Consider the following 18,460-nt stretch of genomic DNA (forward strand, 5'->3'; position numbering starts at 1 on the left):
TTTTTGTAGTGGGGGAAGAAACCAGAGTACTTGGCGGAAACCCATTCAAACACATGGAGAATATACAAACGCTACGCAGATAGGGTTCTAGTGGGAATTGTACCAGATATAAAGAAGAAAAAATAATTATAAGAGGGTCATTGTTCTATGCAACCCACTGATTTCATGACAACCGTCTTCATTAGTAACAGCCCTTGCACCAGCCCCATGCTATGTGTAACAGATCCATCAGTAAGGGGCTTCTCTTCCATGTATGGACAACTAAATTCAGCGAGGATAAGATACAGACAGTAAGTTAGGGCTGTCCTGTCCACTTGCATTGTTGCTGCCCAGTTTCCACCCATTAAACACACAATTTTGAAGAAAGACAGATCCAGTAAATTTCCATCTGACTCAGAATAGGATGGACATAAATTTGCGGATTTGCTGTATGCTGAAACTCACCATTTACTGTATGTATGTTCACAAACCTCTGTCTGATTTGGAATTGGCCCCTAAATGAGGACACTGTGGGGATCATTCTGATGCCGTCTGCCGCCCACATAAACGCCCGCCTGTTGCTCGCCGACTTTATCCACAGACATGCGAATATATGTTTAGCATAAACATTCATACGCTGTATTACGTGCGGGGTCAAAATCATCCGATGGTCGCCAACCATTTAATGACCTCTACAGGCCACGCAAATATAAGTCAGTGGAGACTGACTTATCCTTGTGGCCATTTCGCCAAAGTCAAGGCCCGTCACCCGGCATCATGTCTGAATCACCATGGGAACGCCCAGCATTTTCATTGGGACCCCCATGAAATGCTGGTCATTACCATGGATGCGACCCGTGCCTGTGGCCCCATGCCCCTCCACCACCACATGCGTTCACCCAAAGAGCCTGCACATGTGCATAAATGTCACAAACAAAACATTGCTCCCCTATACGAATGCACAGGGGAGCAATAAGACCAGAATGACCTCTTGTTTGAATTGTTACATTTTTTCTAGAATATTTAGTAATATTCATAATACTTAAGAGAGCAAAAAGTAAATTAATCTTCTATACAGGGGTGTAACTAATGACCAGAGGACCCCACATTCTAGTATTTGGACACACCTTAAATGGCTTACTATTTAGCAGGCCCCATTGGCTAATGCATAATTACAGTAGGTCTCATTTGGGCCATTCGCTCACTGAAAGCCTGAAGTGATGTTCTACTACACAAGCGCTGACTTCAACTCAAGGCTCGGCAGAAAGTCAACCCCTAAACAACCACACAGGCTTCTGTGTCAGAGTTACACCTCTGATCTATTCAAACTGCCATTTGATTCTCTTTGTATTTATATGATGTCACTGGTTATAAATGATGTATTAAATTATATTTCCAGTATATATGTATATATACTGTAAATAGTCATAATAGTAATCCACATTTATAATTGATAATGAATCTTTACTTCCAGATATTCTTCATTTTTCTTTAGACGCAAGGACATATATGTTATACAGTAAGTCAGTAATGGGTTGTTTGTGTGCAGTTATATCCACAGTGCCCTTATAGCTTTGTATTTCCATCCCGTGTTTGGCTAAAACAGATGAGGCTAAACCAAGATGGTAACACAAGACTTGTTGTTGGTAGTATATGGTTAAGGAAATCAAATACCATACATCATGGATATAGAGTAGCCTTGTAAATAACAACCATCGTAATTCTGATTTAGCGTACAGACATGTTGTCCAACATTAACCATATACTATGCAGTATTTGACATGCCTGTATTAAACATGCAGTACTGAACTGATGCTTGTGGAATTACTGTATAAATACAGTACTGTAGCCTATGTTAGATCAATATCTGTGCAAAACAGGAAACGTTGTTTTCTTTTCCATGGACTGTCTTATTAATCCCCTTTACTACAAGGACTTTGGATATAGTACTAGTTGGAAAAGTAAAATTTTGGGTTTGTTTACTAAGATGGGGGTTCTATTGAAGAAGGGATGTTGCTATGGACAACCAATAAGAATCAACTTATTTATTTTGCACCTTCTAGAAGATAATAGATATAATCTGATTGGTTTGCCCAAAGTAACATATCGTCTTCAATAGAACTCTCATCTTAGTAAATAAACCACTTTACATCACCCTAAATTAAAGACACCATTGCAGTGGCGTAACTTCATAAATTGGGCCCCCCCCCCCCCGCCGGGAATTTTGTCACCCCCCCCTCTCTCAAGAAAAGTTACCCCCCTCCTTTTTTACCCCGTTGCCGCTTGCCGCTGCAGTGCTGCCTTTGAAACACACAGATCTCTGCGGTCCCGGCGCTTCTCCTCCAGGCTGGCTCGGCTCCTGTCCTGCTGCTATTAAAATCTCCCTCCCAAGATGTCCGCCCCCTTACTGCAGACCGTTTTTTGGGATGCTAGAGGAGGCTCCTCTAGCATCCAAAAAAAGTCTGCATTAAGGCGGCGGACATCTTGGGAGGGAGATTTTAATAGCAGCAGGACAGGAGCCGAGCCAGCCTGGAGGAGAAGCGCCGGGACCGCAGACAAGTAGATGTGCGTGTCCCGGCTACAGAGGTGGTGGCGGTGGGGGCAAGCAGGCAGCAGTGAAACAATAGCCCCGCAGACCCCCTGCGCCCACACTTTACTCAGCACCTCCCCGCCGCTGCGGGGGCTGCGGGGCTATTATTACGCCACTGCACCATTGCTATAGGTTTTTTGCCTCCTACAAAAATGGTGATTTTGCTTTCTATAAAAAAAAACTATGGCTGATACAAAATGTACTCACTAATCACATGAATTTCTAATAAATGTATAAAATGTTATCCTTCTAATGTTGTACTAAAATATCCTGCAGTTTTTTACCCTTTTGATTCTTTTTACACAAGTCCTTTTAGCACTTTCTTGTTAGATACCACTGAACCATTGTCATAGAAACCCGGATTGTATATGCAGTTCTGTAGTTCAGGGGTTCCCAAATTTTCTTCAATCACAAAGCCTTAGTGTATAAGAATTTTACCCATAGGATAAAATAATTTAATGATAAATTTAGAATGCAATATTAAATTCAGTAAATGGTGCCTTTACTGTCATCCTTAGGTTTACAGTAGTTCTGTGCTTGTGTACATTTGTGCTTCTGATTGTCCACATGTGTTAATATGATTGGCAGCCACTTGTTTTGCCTATTACTTTAACCCTAAATAATTTGAATTGGTTCTGGACCAGCACCCCGAGGCACCCCCAGAGTGCCACAGCACACTGTCTGGGAACCACTGCTGTAGTTCATTGCCAGCAGTAACACTGAAATCATTATGCAGTACAACAGACATGTCCAAACTATGGCCCTCCAGCTGTTATGAAACTACAAGCCCCATCATGCCTTGCCACAGTTTTGCTTTTAGGGCATTCCTAATACTATGGCAATCAGGGCCAGTGCTACCCACTCAGCAGCTCCTGCAAAGCAGGGAGGCGCTGTCTCCCTCCCTGCTCTGCTAAAGCTGCCTCAGCCCTCACTGTCACTGCCTCCTGCACGCCACCCGCAGCCCCTGTCTGACAGCGGACGGCAGTATGGAGAGGCTGAGCAGCTCCCTGCACCGTGCACACACTGTCCTCCTCATGCAACCTGCCCCCTCTTCCTCACGGACACTTGCGCTGAGGCATGTAGCGCTGTCTGTGAATGCCTGGATGACATTTCATGTCCGGATCCACCCCCTACCCATTGCACCCTGCGCCTGTCAGCTGTCAATCAAATGACAAACAGGCAGCAGCGCCGCCTCCCCTTCTTTCCCTCTTCTCATTGTGCTGTGCCAGTGCCACTGCCAGTCCTTAACACTCTGCCCCCTCTATCTCCTCCCCTCTTCTTCCATCTCCTCCTTCTCTCCCCTCCTTCCCCCCTCAGTCACGAGTGCTGCACATACTTTTTGTACTGCTTTTGGATCGCATTGCACACACATTGCATGCATGCCGTGCGATGAGATCTAGTCCATGACGTATGCGATTCTTGCAGTGTGTATAGGCACCTTTATTGCCTGCAACATTTTGCGGACACAGCACTGAGATGGTATATGCATACATGTACATGCACCCGAGATCCTCCATAGGATCGCATGTTGCATACACTCCCACAATCGTGCTGCAGCTTGTTGCAATGGCAATGTGAAAGGGCGCAAAATGTATGGTTTGCAGGAGGGCGCCGGACACCCTAGCACCGGCCTTGATGGCAATGCTGGGATGTGTAGTTTCACAACAGTTCACAACAGCCACAGTTTGGACATGCCTGCTGTACAAGGACCATAATCTCAGTATCACAATGACAGCCTTGGCATATCTTTCATCAGACAATGTTTATTAAAAGCCCAGCGTGCAGGATGTGTAGGGCATCCTGTAATTTCAACAATCATTTAAACAGGAAATGTATATGCAGTTAACAAGGTAATTAACTGTAGTTTAAAAATTAAACGTCACAATTGTTTAAGTTTTGCGCTAAAATGTCTATGTAATATCATACCCTCTTAAGTGTAAAGTCTAAAGCCTTTATGCTTATTAAAAAAAAAAAAAAATAGGTGGTTACTGTACCATTCTTCCCTTTAAAAGGGGCTTAATATAATTTTGTATGCACTTCTAATAAATTGCTCATATACAGCGTACCTTCTGGAGTTGGAATGCATTGGGATCTTTTACATTAAAAGAGATCATGAAGTAACTGACATATGACCGAATTAGCATTTTGCAGATTTCTTCCCTTCAACCATGTATATTTATAACAGTCCAACCTCTAATTTCATGACATTAACATCAGACCCACTAAGCAAAAACCAACAGCAAGAAATGTAAGGTGACAAGTTTAGCATAAATGGGGAACTGTACAACCATGTGGACGTCACCTGGGGACTCGCAAGGCTGTGAATTGCGAGTCCCCCAGATGCCGTCCGCATGCGACTCAACCAGAATAAGGACCTTTGTTACAAACATTTATATCCAACCTTTAGGTCATTTAGTCATCATACATTCCACACATTTAGTGGTCATATTCATAACTGAAGGAGATCTCCGTTAAAATCAATATGTGAGCCCCCCCCCCCCCTACCCTCCAACCAGCAGAACTGTGGGGATACCAACATTTCTGCAGTTGCCACATACAGTGACATTATTGCTGGCACTATTACAGTTACTGAAATCTAATATTTCTATCCCACCAGCATAGAGATTCATTTTTAGATACTGTACATCATTTTAACGTAAAGGGTTCAGATTATTGTGTAATTTCTTAAAGTAAATTTTCTCCATATTTTCTTCAATGAGGTGTATTAAACTATTATGTAGTTTGCATGAAATTACCAATAGAATGCAAGGTTTAAGGAAAGCAGGAATCCTTTGTTTATAGCTATACACAATTTCTGCTCAATCTTGCCTCACTATGGGTCTGATTCAGACCTGTTTGCTAGGTTACCGAAAAGGTAACTGCTGCCCACTGCTTGGCCGAATGCTTGTGCGCCCCCCCACCACCACCACCACCACCACCTCTCAGCACCCGAATCTCCTCTCTAGCATGTGAGGGATTGTGAACAAATCCCCTCACATGCTGCCAAAAAGAGGAAAAATCATTTTATGGTCAAAGACATACTTTTCAGATGCCCGCTATCCACCGAATCGGGGGCAGTGACATCAGCCACCCACTCCGAGCAGGTACCACAAAGCCTGCACTCTCATGGAAATGCCCAGTGGTTTCTGGGGATGCCTGTAATTTGCTGGGCATTCCCCTGCTACCGCCTCTTGCTGCCTCCTGCCTGCCCCTGGCCCTCCCTTCATGGAGCAAATAGCCCGGCGAGTGTGAAACTCACCAAAGCCATTCGCTATCATGCTTTGCGCATGTGCACATTCGTGCATGCATATGAGCAAATCTCAAACATCTGGGAAGGGGCCAAATTTGGCCCATAACAAATAGGTCTGAAATAGCCCCCATCATTGCTGTGCCAATTGCGAATGCAATGAGTGCTGATATCGCAGCATAGTGATTCCAAACCATATAGGTGCAAATGTGGCGCAACAAACAAGCACCAGTGGCTAGATTGCTGAAACGATGAGCGCTATACAGCATGGATACATCTGTATGCACTGTCTTGTCCCTTCACATGGCAAGGAATTGGGAAATGTTTCTTGCCAGAAGGCACAGCCTCAATATCATGGCCAATGCAATGGGAGAGGTCTGACAGGCATTTATCTGCCTGTGTATGCCCAGTTTAAGGATTGTCAGTCGAATACTAAGAGGTAGTTGCCCATTTCCAGTTATTTATGTAGAATATCGGCAAAAACATTGAGAGAGGTATTCAATCACAGATGTAGGGATGTTTTGATAGTCGGAATCCTAAGAAATTTTCGGTCAGCTTCACTGTATTCAGCTTGACTGTATTCTGTGCCGGAATTCAATGTTTTCGCTTCCGAGTGTCGGAAAGTGGGTGCATCGTCAAAAATGGCCACAGATTGATGAAAAACTGCTGTGAATTTGACAATCCATGGCCGTATAAAAAAAAACAGATCCAACTTGTTTTAAAGTCAGATATGTTTTTGTCGGAAACAGCAGCATGGAATAGGCGGCAACCGCTATTTTCCCCAGCGGAAATAGCGGCCGAGATTGAATACACCAGTATTTGACCAATGCCTCGATCATGTAGTATTGTAGTCTCTGAATACGTTCAAGAAATAAAACAAAGAATTAAACATGCAGAACCCATGATTTTCTACCATACAATGATATTCCACTTGAAGATAATATTTTCAATGTAGTAATCACTTTCCGGTTTTATATCAGACTGTGACATTCAGCACTTCTGGCACCAAAAATGTATAGTTTCTCAAAGGATGTGTGAATTGTAATATGAGTGAAATAAGACCTTTCCTAGACTAAAAACCCAGACATGAAACTGTATACCATCCAAAGGATATCCAGAGTTAAAACAAATTCATAGTATTTTAAATAATAAAGAAAAAAGTCTTGATACACTTTAAGCTACCAAATTGTAGAATTCAGCCACATGTAACCATAAATTTAATTTTTATGGTTGACGTGGAAACAAAGCAATGTTCTTACTGCAGACACATTTGTTAGTCTACATGTACTGAGGTAAAGGTTACTTAGTCAGGGTGTAGGATGTCGAATTATACATGAAAAAAAGCAAAGACTGCAATACATTTAAGTAGACAGAGCTATTTGTAGTATAGAACCGTTTTCAGTTTCTAAAAAGCTGTTTACAAATGCATTTATAACTTCAAACCATCCTAATCTAAGGCCATCATACTTCTCAGTATGGATCAGGATAAGGTCTAGGTCTCCCTAGATATTTCTGTCTGGGGAGCTTGCCTTGCTTACTGGGTGCAGTTAATGAATATTGATGCAAAGCAATATATTTATAAAAAAAAATGCATAACATTTTTATTTAATTATTTGAATAAATCCTTTAAATGTTGCCAATTTCTATATGATGTAATTGTTCTTCAGACCAGGATCGTCAGTACTGGAGCCTCACCTGGTCTGAACATTACAGCTGGGGATTTCCAAAGTGGGGAGTGTGTAGCAAGAGCTGCAGTACTGACTATCCTGGTCTGAAGAACAATTACATCATATAGACATTGGCATACTTTAAAGACTTCTTCATTCATTTGGAAATAAAATAAATAAATAAAGTTATGCATTCTTATTATTAAGTATGCATAACATTTATTATTATTTAGTACATTATTAAAAATGTAAATTATGTAAAAGAATTTGCTTATCAGGAACTTAGAGTAGGTTGGTATCCTATTAGGTGCAATCCTTAGCACGATTTTTGACGGACGGTCATTATCGCACCATCCAATTATAGGCATTTTTTTATCTAGGGTAAGTTCCCATATGTTATCGAGGTTCGGATGTCTTTTTAACATAGATTATGCTTCCGGTGTCCTAGACACCCGCAAGTGCCGCATATCTGAGCTAATTAGATAACCCCGGCCAAATTCATTAGCTATGGTAAATTTGCTAAATGGATACGGTCCTTAATCATCCAAATTATAACAAGGCATTTCTACTTCCAATTTTTAATGCTGAAGTAGCCCCTCCCTCTGTGTTTGTGATGCTGCCAAGAAGCAGTAAACAAGTGGCGTTTTCTAACTGTTTTATTATGTTGTTTTCGCTAACCACTTACATCTTTTTAGATATAAAAGAATATAATGACTTATTTTGTGCTGTGCAGTACAGTAACAGTGTAGCATGCATTGTGTGTGTCTCCATGTTACAAATGCCGTATAAATAACATTAAACTGCAGCATGAACAAATGACGTAAAAATGCATTATTTATGCTCAGTGTGCTGCACATTCGTTTCCACACATAATTTAATATAATCTCTGTTGCAGGTTACTTAGTTATAGGAAATCACTCAAGTAAGTTGCACAAAGATGTGTGTGTGTGTGTGTTTTCCTTGCCTTAGTTTGCAGATGTGATATGTGATAGTGTGATGAGTGTTAATGTATGGTTCTTTTTTTGGTGCATTTACAAGGCCAACTTGCATATAAATCATAAAAGCATGACTAATTGCATAGAAACTGGAGAAATGCTTTGTCTCTCTCTAGGGTGAACATTGCATGTGTGTGTTTAGCTTGAGAAGTCATTGGAAGATATTTAACATGCTGGAAAACCATGTCATTACGAGAACTAGAGCAACACGGAACATATCTATGTTACATTCCAAAAAGCTGTGCTTTGTGTAACAATAAATATATAATGAATCAGAGTGTGATACTTTTAAAGAACCTTTGTGGTGAGGCCGATAAGTAATTTAATCTTACTCCTTCTCCCTAGGCCTGTGAGTAAGAAAGCCTTCCTGCAGCATGTTGAGGAGCTGTGCACCAATAACAACGTAAAGTTTCAAGAAGAATTTTCGGTATGTTCCTAACAGTTGTCACAACATCACAAGCCCTCCAGTAATTTTCATGTGTCACATTTCATGTCCATTTTAAGCGTGTGAGACTAAGAAAGACTGTGGCCTTGATAATCAATACCCAATTACCGGGGTGATTGTTTACATAGTAATGTTACACCGAGTTGGGTTTTACAAGCTACATTGTGCCACAAAATAAATTGCCCTAGCAATGCAATAATGATCTCAGATCACAAAGAAGTTCGGTTTTTTGATGCATACATTTGTTTTGGTTTTGCTTTTTACATTTTATCAAGCCTTGATATTGCATTTATATGTTGTGTGCTATAATTATGCGTTTGATGTGAATTGCAGGTAACTATATGTTTCACACTGTTTTTGTTTACCTGTTTATACTTTAGGCCAAATGTAGAAAGCTGCAAAAAGTGATAAAATGGAGAGTAATAAACAGCCAGCCAATCAGCTCCTAACTGCCATGTTACAGGCTAGGTATAAAAATTACAGGTCAGTGCTGATTGGCTGGCTGTTTATCATTCTCCACTTTATCACTTTTTGAAGCTTGATACATCTGGCCTTTTGTAATTTATGAGTGGGAATGGGGGGGGGGGGATATTTGCATCCAGTACAACAATGGGGCAGATGCAGATACAGCCCCAGGCCTGCACATAAAAATAGGCCCATCATCATAATGATATTATGCTGCCTAACTATTAGAGTTGGACAAAAATCATATGTATTAAAATGGTATTTATAGTTTTCTCAAATAATTATGCAAATTTATGATGTAATGTATTTAGGGAGACACGCCCTCATGGCACTGGCCACACCCATGCAGCACTGGTCTCAGCTCCTTGCCTTCGCACTAGAGGCCCTTGTACATTTTTAGTCCCAGGTGACCCTTAATTTGGCTCTGGGCGTAGTGCTTTGATAAGTAAATTGTGGTTTTAGGTACATCCCTCCTAATTTGTAGTCAGCAAGCAAATATATAGCACCTAATGCTACCATGTTACTGCTTACATCATATGGGAAGCATAGTGCACCCCACTGCTGCATGTGCAGAGATTCGGAATCCAGCACTGAATGCGACCGGCAGCATGTAAGGCATGTCAAATATATTATGTTGCCTACTACCAGTCTACATCAGTGGTTCCCAGACTTTTTTCTTTCCCGTACCCCTTGATTGGGCTTTTCATTTACAAGTACCCCCTCCCCTCAATTTAAAATATCCACAGTACTTACGAGTCGAGTGGAAGTGAGCGGTATGCGTGTCCTTATATTAAGGAAAAGGGGAGGAGTAGTGTGCGGACCGGGATCCCGGGCATCCTCTGTGTCTGGCCGCTGGCTGTGTACCATCTCTGGAATCCCCACTTATGCCTGTAGGATTAATGCAGCTGCTTCCTCTAATCGTGTCAACACAAGGCCGATGATGTTTGAGGGCAGCGCGTGTAGCTCCCAGTGGATTGCTGGTCAGGCAAAAGCACAAGCAGACGCTGATGATGATTATGCAGATGGAGCTGAAGTGACACAATGTATTTCATCTCTACGGCAATGAGAGACTTCTTTTTCTTCTTCCACCATTACCAATATTATCTCCAAGTACCCCCAGCCGGTCTGCAGCGTACCACAGGTTGGGAACCACTGGTCTACATCAATAATATTAACAAAAATATCTTCTACTCCTAATCAACTGGCACGTTTTTTTTTTTTATATTACTGAGAACAAGGGCCCAATGTCTTGGCTAGCACTAATAAACAGAGTTGAGAACCTTGGTTTAAAAAGGGCAGAGCATACGTAAGGACCAAGTGCAAGTGCAGGACCGCCTTTAGGCAACAATTAGAGTAACAGCCTTTCCACAAGCATTGCTGCCTGGGCTAGACACTGTGGTGTGTCACTATAGAGAAAACATACATGCAGAGATGTTGCTAAACTTACAGATGCAATGTGTCTGTATTAGAAATTATAGTAATTGTACAATTGTAAGTCTTATTAAGAAATGCTTTAAAAATTGCCATGCTTTATTTGAAAATGTATTTTTAATTGTTTTAAAATTAAGTATTGTATATTTACAATTGTACAATAATAATTTGAAATACAGTTCAGTGTAAATTCACCTAATAATTACATGAAAACTGCATTCTCATCTGCGACAATTAGTGTACATGTATATACAAGGGTGTTTTAAGAGAGGAGGGGGCCCGTGTGCAGGCTCTGATTGGGCCACCTCCACGCCAGCAGTACAGTTGGTTCTGACATTGTGCCAGAGTGTACTGCACATGAGCAGGTCTCCGGGCACATGGTGGTTGCGTCGCGTTCCTGAGGACATCTCTAATGCAAATGACCAGAAAATGGTCACCAGTGACTTTCCTGCTGCACAGCTGGCACCAGACCAATGAAGAGCTAAGAATAATTACTTGGGTGCAATGTCACATATATGTTAAATATGTCTATTAAGTCCATGGTGTCTAGAAGTTGAGCTTCATTTTGCTTTCATTAGTTATAAGGATATAATCAGAACTGAGCACTGTATTATTATTGTAATTGGCATCTTTTGCATTGCAGGGGTAATTCAGACCTTCTCGCTAGGCTGTAGCCATATTCACTAACTAGCAGGCAGGAAAACGCTGCCCCACCGAACGCACACCCCCATCAACCAAACCCCTGCACCTGTACACTTACGCATCTGCTCCGAAACGCATTACTCACCATCAAATTTTTCCTCTGTTTGTTGTGAAAGTAGCCAGGACTTACTTTATAGCTAGGCGCTTTTCAACGAATTCATGCGGCATCATCCACCAGAATCAATCAGGCAGGTGCATGCTTGCGTTTGCTGGGGTCCGCCCAGCGTTTCTATGGGCATGCCCATGAAATGCTGGGTGGACCCCAGCAAATGCCACCTGATACAAAAGTTGCAAGCGCCCTGGCAAATATTAAATTTGCCGAAGGTGCTCACTGTGGGGGGTTTGCACGTAACATCACGGAATGGCATGGGCAGACCTCCACCATCACGGGCTGCTGGCAACATTTAGCCTGAGGGGCAAATGCAATCAAGTGGCCCCGTGGGGGACCAAATTAGAATAACCCCCACTGTGCCAAGTAGAGCCTCTAAAACACACTGCACCAGGAATACACACACGCAATGCCCATTATAGTACACCACACACCGTAATTCTACTTACATATTATGCTACACACCGTAATGCCCATTACATATTATGCCACACACCATAATAACCATTACATATTATGCCACACACCTTAATGCCTATTAATACAAGACACCGTAGCATATATTACACATTATAACACACTCCATAATGCCTTTTACACAATATGCCACACTGTAATGCCTTTAACGCATTATGCCACACAGTGTAATGCCTATTACACATTATGCTACATAACTGCCACTTACCTACATGTTCCTTGTCAGGAGTTACATGCATGTTGCCATGGGTTTCTTGCTGGGTGCAAGGGATTACATGCCTGTTGCCAGGGGTTACTTCTTGTTGCTTGGGGTTATATGCTCCTTGTCAGGGGTTTTATGCTCATTGCCATGGAAGGGAGGGGGGGGGGGGTTAAATGCTAGTTGCCAGGAGGGTTACATGCTCTTTGCCATGGGTTTCATGCTCGTTTCTAGTGGTTTTATACTTGTTGCCAGGGAGAGTTACATGCTCGTTGCCATGGGGGAATACATGCTCATTGCTCAGGGGGAGTTTCTTGCTCATTTCTATGAGGGAATACATGCCAGGGGGGGGGCGGGTTACTTGCTTGCTCGTTGGCATGGGGAAATACATGGTCATTGCTCAGGGGAAGTTTTTTGCTCATTTCCATGGGGGAATACATGCCACCGCTCACTTACAGTGTCCAACAGGAGAGTGAATGCTTGTGGCAGGTTTATTTAGGAATTTGTGGCATGAGGTCCATTTGTTGCAAATTTATACATAAGTGAAATAGATACGTTACGTATGGTTTTTAAGTTATACATGTAAGTTAATCGGACTACTCCCCCCACTTACAGGAGTTACCAAAATATCTTGAAGACCTTGCCATCTCTGATGCTGATCTACCATGGAACAGGTCAAAGAACCGCTTTACAAACATAAAGCCATGTATGTATATTGTAGATCTTATATTAATTTGCTATTATGTGACATACTGTCGCACAGCAAAAAGAAAAATGGACAATAACCCATGCGCCTGGTTATTGTCCATTTTTCATTTTGCTGTGTATTTGAAGGAGTGACAGATAAAATAATTATTGGTTAGGATACTACACTAAACCTTATAAAGGGTCACAAGGCTTTACTATATTCTGCCTCGTGTCTCTTCTCTGTCAACTCCCTGACATCCGTTTGAGGCATCACACATTGCGTTTCCACTGGTGTCACAATAATACCTCTCCCTGTCACCCATTCACCCACTACTTGTAATCTCTTCCTGGTGTCTCTTCCTGGTGTCACCCACTGTCTCTTCCTGGCATCGCACACTGCAATTCCTCATCATCCTCTCCCTGCCTCTCGCTGCCTCTCCCTATCACCCTCTACCTGTCACCCACCGCCTCACTATCACCTTCACTTTGTAACTACAGTAACTCCATTATCTTGTCACTGTCTTACTCTGCCTCTCCCTGTAATCCACTTCATCTCTCTCACTTCCATTATCTTTCACTGTCACCCACTGACACTCCCTATCACCTTCTGCCTCTCCCGGTCACCCAAGCCTCCTTCTCTGCCTGTCACCCACTTTCTCTTCCTGGCATCACCATTCCTGTCACCCCTCTCTTCTGTTACTTTCTCTCCTGTATCTCTCTGCCTCTCACCAATACCCACTTCCTTTCCATACCAGTTACCCTCTATCTCCTTTTCTCCCACTCCTGGTCACCCTCTGCCATTCTTTTTCCTATTCTGACAAGCAGCATATTATGAACATGGGGTAGGAATAGAGCGGATGAGGGGGTCCAAAGCATAATTAGTTCTAGACTGTTGGGACCAGTTTGGGGGCAGATGATGATTAGCAACTGATTAATCATTAGACTGCAGCCTAGGATGCCAGGGCTTGGGTGAGTGCCAATTCAATCCGATTTGGATTGGATTCCCAATCCGACATTGGGAATCCCTACTTACACTGTCTATATTCCATTGTGAGGGGTCCACAACCCCCACAGAGGGAGAAAAGAATAGGTGGCGAGTGCAACGAGCCCGTAAGGGTCTTGAATGCGCTCCCCCCCCCCCCTGTTGGGCTCCTGACAGTCAGGATTGGAATGTCGGAGAAACGTCTGTTGGAATCCCGACTGTCGGAGAGTTATAACATACCTGTTCATTTTGTTGGGTTTTCCTAAGGAGGTAATTCTAATATGAATTTATCTTTTTTTAATGATTCATATACAGTCCCCAGGTAATTTACTAATTCTTTGCATTATCACAAAAAAGATTATGATATTCCCACAACCCAAAGGAAGTACATAAGAGATCCAAAACATCTGATATTCGCTTTCATTTAAGATTTCCAAATGTATCTGAATTTCTTTGATCCAATAATGAAAACAAAGAGAAACATACGGTATATACTGTATACAGCACAGCAAATGCTCAGTGATCTTGAAATGACCCTTGTAATGTGCCAAGGCTGAGGGTCTGAGTAACTCTGCACCCACACGCTTTTATATGCAGGTGCAAGAAATTGTAGACTTAATAGTGTCTTAACTTTGTAATGTGACCTAAGTAACCAACCTTTTTAACATTCTTTTCTTGACAGTAACACCCCCCCCCCCCCCTTCCCTCACAGAGAAGTTGAAAGTGTTAAACACACACATCCTCTATTCATTTAAGATAAAATTAGAAATGCTTTGTTAATATCATGGAATTGAGTTCTCACTGATGTGACTGCTGTGTATTGTTAATCATCGTATGAGGCAAGAAGACATTTCATTACTTTCAATAAACAGGATCAGTGATACAAGTATTGCAGTAACCTATTAACATATTCAATTTTGCTTCCCTAATGCAAGGGGCAATGGTATACATTTGTATGGGGGCGATGTAACTATTTAGGGCATTACGCTTGCCAGATGCAATCAATAGTCACGCTGGAAGGAAATAACAATGTTTCATTGAAAGTTGATTTGCTTACATAACCAACAACAGTTCTGAAATAATAGATGTGTGCTATGTGCTATGAACAAATCTCTGAATATACAAGTTGTGTGCTAGACTAAGCTGTACGCCACGTTTGTGTCGCAGATAACAATAACCGTGTAAAGCTAATAGCGGATGCTGGTGTGCCCGGCTCAGATTACATCAACGCAAGCTATGTGTCTGTAAGTATAAACCTCTGGATGGTAAACCACTCTGGTTAAGGCGGTGTGTCTAAAAACCACATTTCAAACATGCCTAATATACTGGGTATGCTGAGAGCTTTGAAGTGTATATTTACATCTAGTGGCATACCAAAGGATACAATCTAAGGAGTAATAGCATTCTTATTATCCAGGGTAAATGTGCAGCCAAATATTTGCAAACTCATACAGTATATATATATAAGTTTAAAAGTATTTTATTGCAATTACTGTACTTTTGTATAATTGTCAGTGCTATTCATTGCAAAGGTAGCGCAGGAGATATGGCGGGTGATTTTGATTGACTCGCTAAGCAGCAAAAATCCGCTGCTTAGCAAGCCTTCTAACTCTGCCCGCACGAATACCCGCCCCCCGCCATGGTCCACACATGCCTGCTGCTTTGCAAATGGATGTTATGCACATATATCCATTCACATGCATACGGAGCCGAAATTATTCGATGGTTACCGACCATCGAATGATTTTCACCCTGTTCGCAAATCTTAGTCAGTCTGGACTGACCTAGACTTGCAGCATCCGGGTCCGGGAACGCAGCGGCCGGCTGACATACTGTGACATCAGCCGTCTGTCCCCCGGTGTTCAAATAGGAACCCAGCTTTTCCTGGGAGCACCCACTGTTTTTGTGGGTACATCCAGGAAACGCAGGGTGGTCGTATGCCCTCCTCCATCCTGCAGAGACGCCGCACAGAAGCTCTGTACATGCGCATATGTGATTATGCGCATGTGTAGTGCATAAACATCGGTCTGATTGCAAATTCGATGGGGACCCAATTAATCAGAATAAAGGCCATAATGTATATATCCAACTTACATTTCCCCATATACTAGGACAATATATGGACCTAAATCATCTTCAGATGATGGTTCTTCCCGCACCCCCCCCCCCCCCCCCCCCCCCCACTACTCGCCCTGTTCAGCTCTTTCCGCCGGAGGTCACACATGCATGGATCCAAGGCCTCATGTGCAAAGTAGCATTGCTGAGTCAGACTTGGCAGGATAAGTTTCACCTCTGTTAAAATAGCAGTGACAGGATTCACATGGACAACTGGGGCCAAATGTAGTAGGGTGTGAGAATCAGAAAGTGAGAGATTTTGGGAGAGTTTTACCATTTTTTTTAAAGCAGCAATCATTTACACCAGGTTGATTTTTGCCATGTATACATTTAAAAAAAAAACTCTCACAAAATCTCTCACTTTCTGATTCTCACATCCTACTACATTTAGTGAACGATTTTCAGGTCACCTGTTTCTGCACCAGGGCAATGTTGTATTTCTCCGCCACCTGCAGCCTGTAAAATACTTAATTAACCTAATGAATAGGCCCCCCCCAAAGAGAAAACTTAAAAAAAACAAAATGTGTAATTAGTGCACAAGGAAAACACGCTTTAGGATCCACATCTCAGTCACATTTCAGTAACCTGAATTCTAATTGACAAAATATATATATAATGAGAACAAACCATATTGCAGGGTTTCAGTTTCCTTCACAGCATGCTTTTCCAATACAATGAATTTATTTCTGCTCAAAAACCCAAATATCCGTTTACATATTCACTAGAGTAAGCTACTCCTGGTCACTGGGGAGCGGCGGTATATACAGAGAGCGGTGACTGCTGGGATATCCAGGTAGCATATTTCATATAGAAGAAAATAGGAAACATTGTTGCATAAAATGATGAGAAAGAATAGATTCTGAAAGTGAGACATTGTATTGTTGTTTGTTTCTGTTATATTACTATAGGAGTCTCTCCCATAACAGCCATCCACTGATCTCAGCCAATAATGGTATCTATCATTTCAGGGTTACATTTGTCCTAATGAATTTATTGCTACACAAGGACCGTTAGCTGGAACTGTAGGGGACTTCTGGCGAATGGTTTGGGAAACAAGAGCAAAGACCATAGTAATGCTTACTCAATGTTTTGAGAAAGGCAGGGTAAGTAAAGATCTGGATTTGTTGGTCCATTGGCAAGCATTACTATGGATGATGTTAGATTGGCCTTTAGAATGCATAATAACAAATGTCTATTCCTACAGATCAGATGTCACCAATACTGGCCAGAGGACAACAAGCCAGTAACTGTGTTTGGAGATATTGTGATTACCAAAGTAGTAGAAGATGTTCAAATTGACTGGACCATTCGAGACTTAAAAGTTGAAAGGGTAATTTAGTAACCTGCCGTAATGATAATATATATATATATATATATATATATATATATATATATATATATATATATATATATGAAATGTTTCCAAAAACGTAACTAGTGCGTATTACATAGGACTATAATGTTTACAACACCTTCATAAGATGTGCGCAGTGATACTGAGACTCAGGTATAGCTAGTATTTAGCAAGACCCTTGCTACACTGCTGCTTTGTACATTGTGTTGCATTATAATTAGGAAGCAGTGTATGGGGAAATTTATGGACAATTTAATTTTTTTACAGTTTCAGCATATTCCGTTGTGTTTTATAATTGGTATCAACAGTGATAAAACAAACTAAGTAGTAACAGACTGATATAGAGGTAGGAGGGCCCTGCTCGCAAGCTTACAATCTATATTCTTGTATAAAAATCAAAGAAACAACATTTTAACCAAATTCCTTGGTTCTAGTATTCCAGATCATACCCCATTCCTGCCGAACAGCAGCTGGATGGGATCACCTAGCGTTCCCAAAACTGGGCAACAATGGGTTATATTAAAACTTGTGTTGGATACCTTTAGGGGCATAGGGATTATCACTCACCGCTCATTCTACTCCCCCTATTACAACCCTTATGTTCCACACCTTCTTAAAATAATCTTGATTTGTGTACATGGGAGCCAGAACAGGCCATCCTAACTTACTATAAAGGAGCATTGCACTTCCTCTGCTCGTGTATGACACGTGGCTACTTGGCCTCTCTCACTTTCTGTTGTCTTCTGAGCTATCAATAAATGTTTCAAGATGAGCCATCATGCATTTTTAATAACTGAACAATCTGTGTAATAATCTTAGATGTTAGCATCTCCCAAACTAATGTATTTCTTCATTGCAGCATGGTGACTTCATGATGGTACGGCAGTGTAATTTTACTTCTTGGCCAGAACATGGAGTCCCAGAAAACACAACTGCTTTAATACATTTTGTAAAGATGGTTCGGGCCAGCAGACCACATGAAAATACACCAACAATTGTACACTGCAGGTATGGTT

General features: G+C 41.7%; 1 protein-coding gene across 1 annotated transcript in view; it reads left to right on the top strand.

Annotated features, from left to right (window-relative positions):
- The window catches only part of PTPRQ (protein tyrosine phosphatase receptor type Q), a 300,600-nt gene that overhangs the window by 274,786 nt on the left and 7,354 nt on the right, over positions 1-18,460 (top strand). The window contains exons 55-60 of the mRNA XM_083182313.1: positions 8,824-8,905; positions 12,922-13,012; positions 15,143-15,219; positions 17,059-17,193; positions 17,295-17,420; positions 18,304-18,452. Of these exons, the coding sequence (XP_083038439.1) occupies positions 8,824-8,905; positions 12,922-13,012; positions 15,143-15,219; positions 17,059-17,193; positions 17,295-17,420; positions 18,304-18,452 (660 nt within the window). The remainder of the gene's footprint in view (positions 1-8,823; positions 8,906-12,921; positions 13,013-15,142; positions 15,220-17,058; positions 17,194-17,294; positions 17,421-18,303; positions 18,453-18,460) is intronic.

The sequence above is a fragment of the Crinia signifera genome, chromosome 4 (assembly GCF_055691185.1).
Source record: "Crinia signifera chromosome 4, ASM5569118v1, whole genome shotgun sequence".
NCBI classification, from domain to species: Eukaryota; Metazoa; Chordata; class Amphibia; order Anura; family Myobatrachidae; genus Crinia; species Crinia signifera.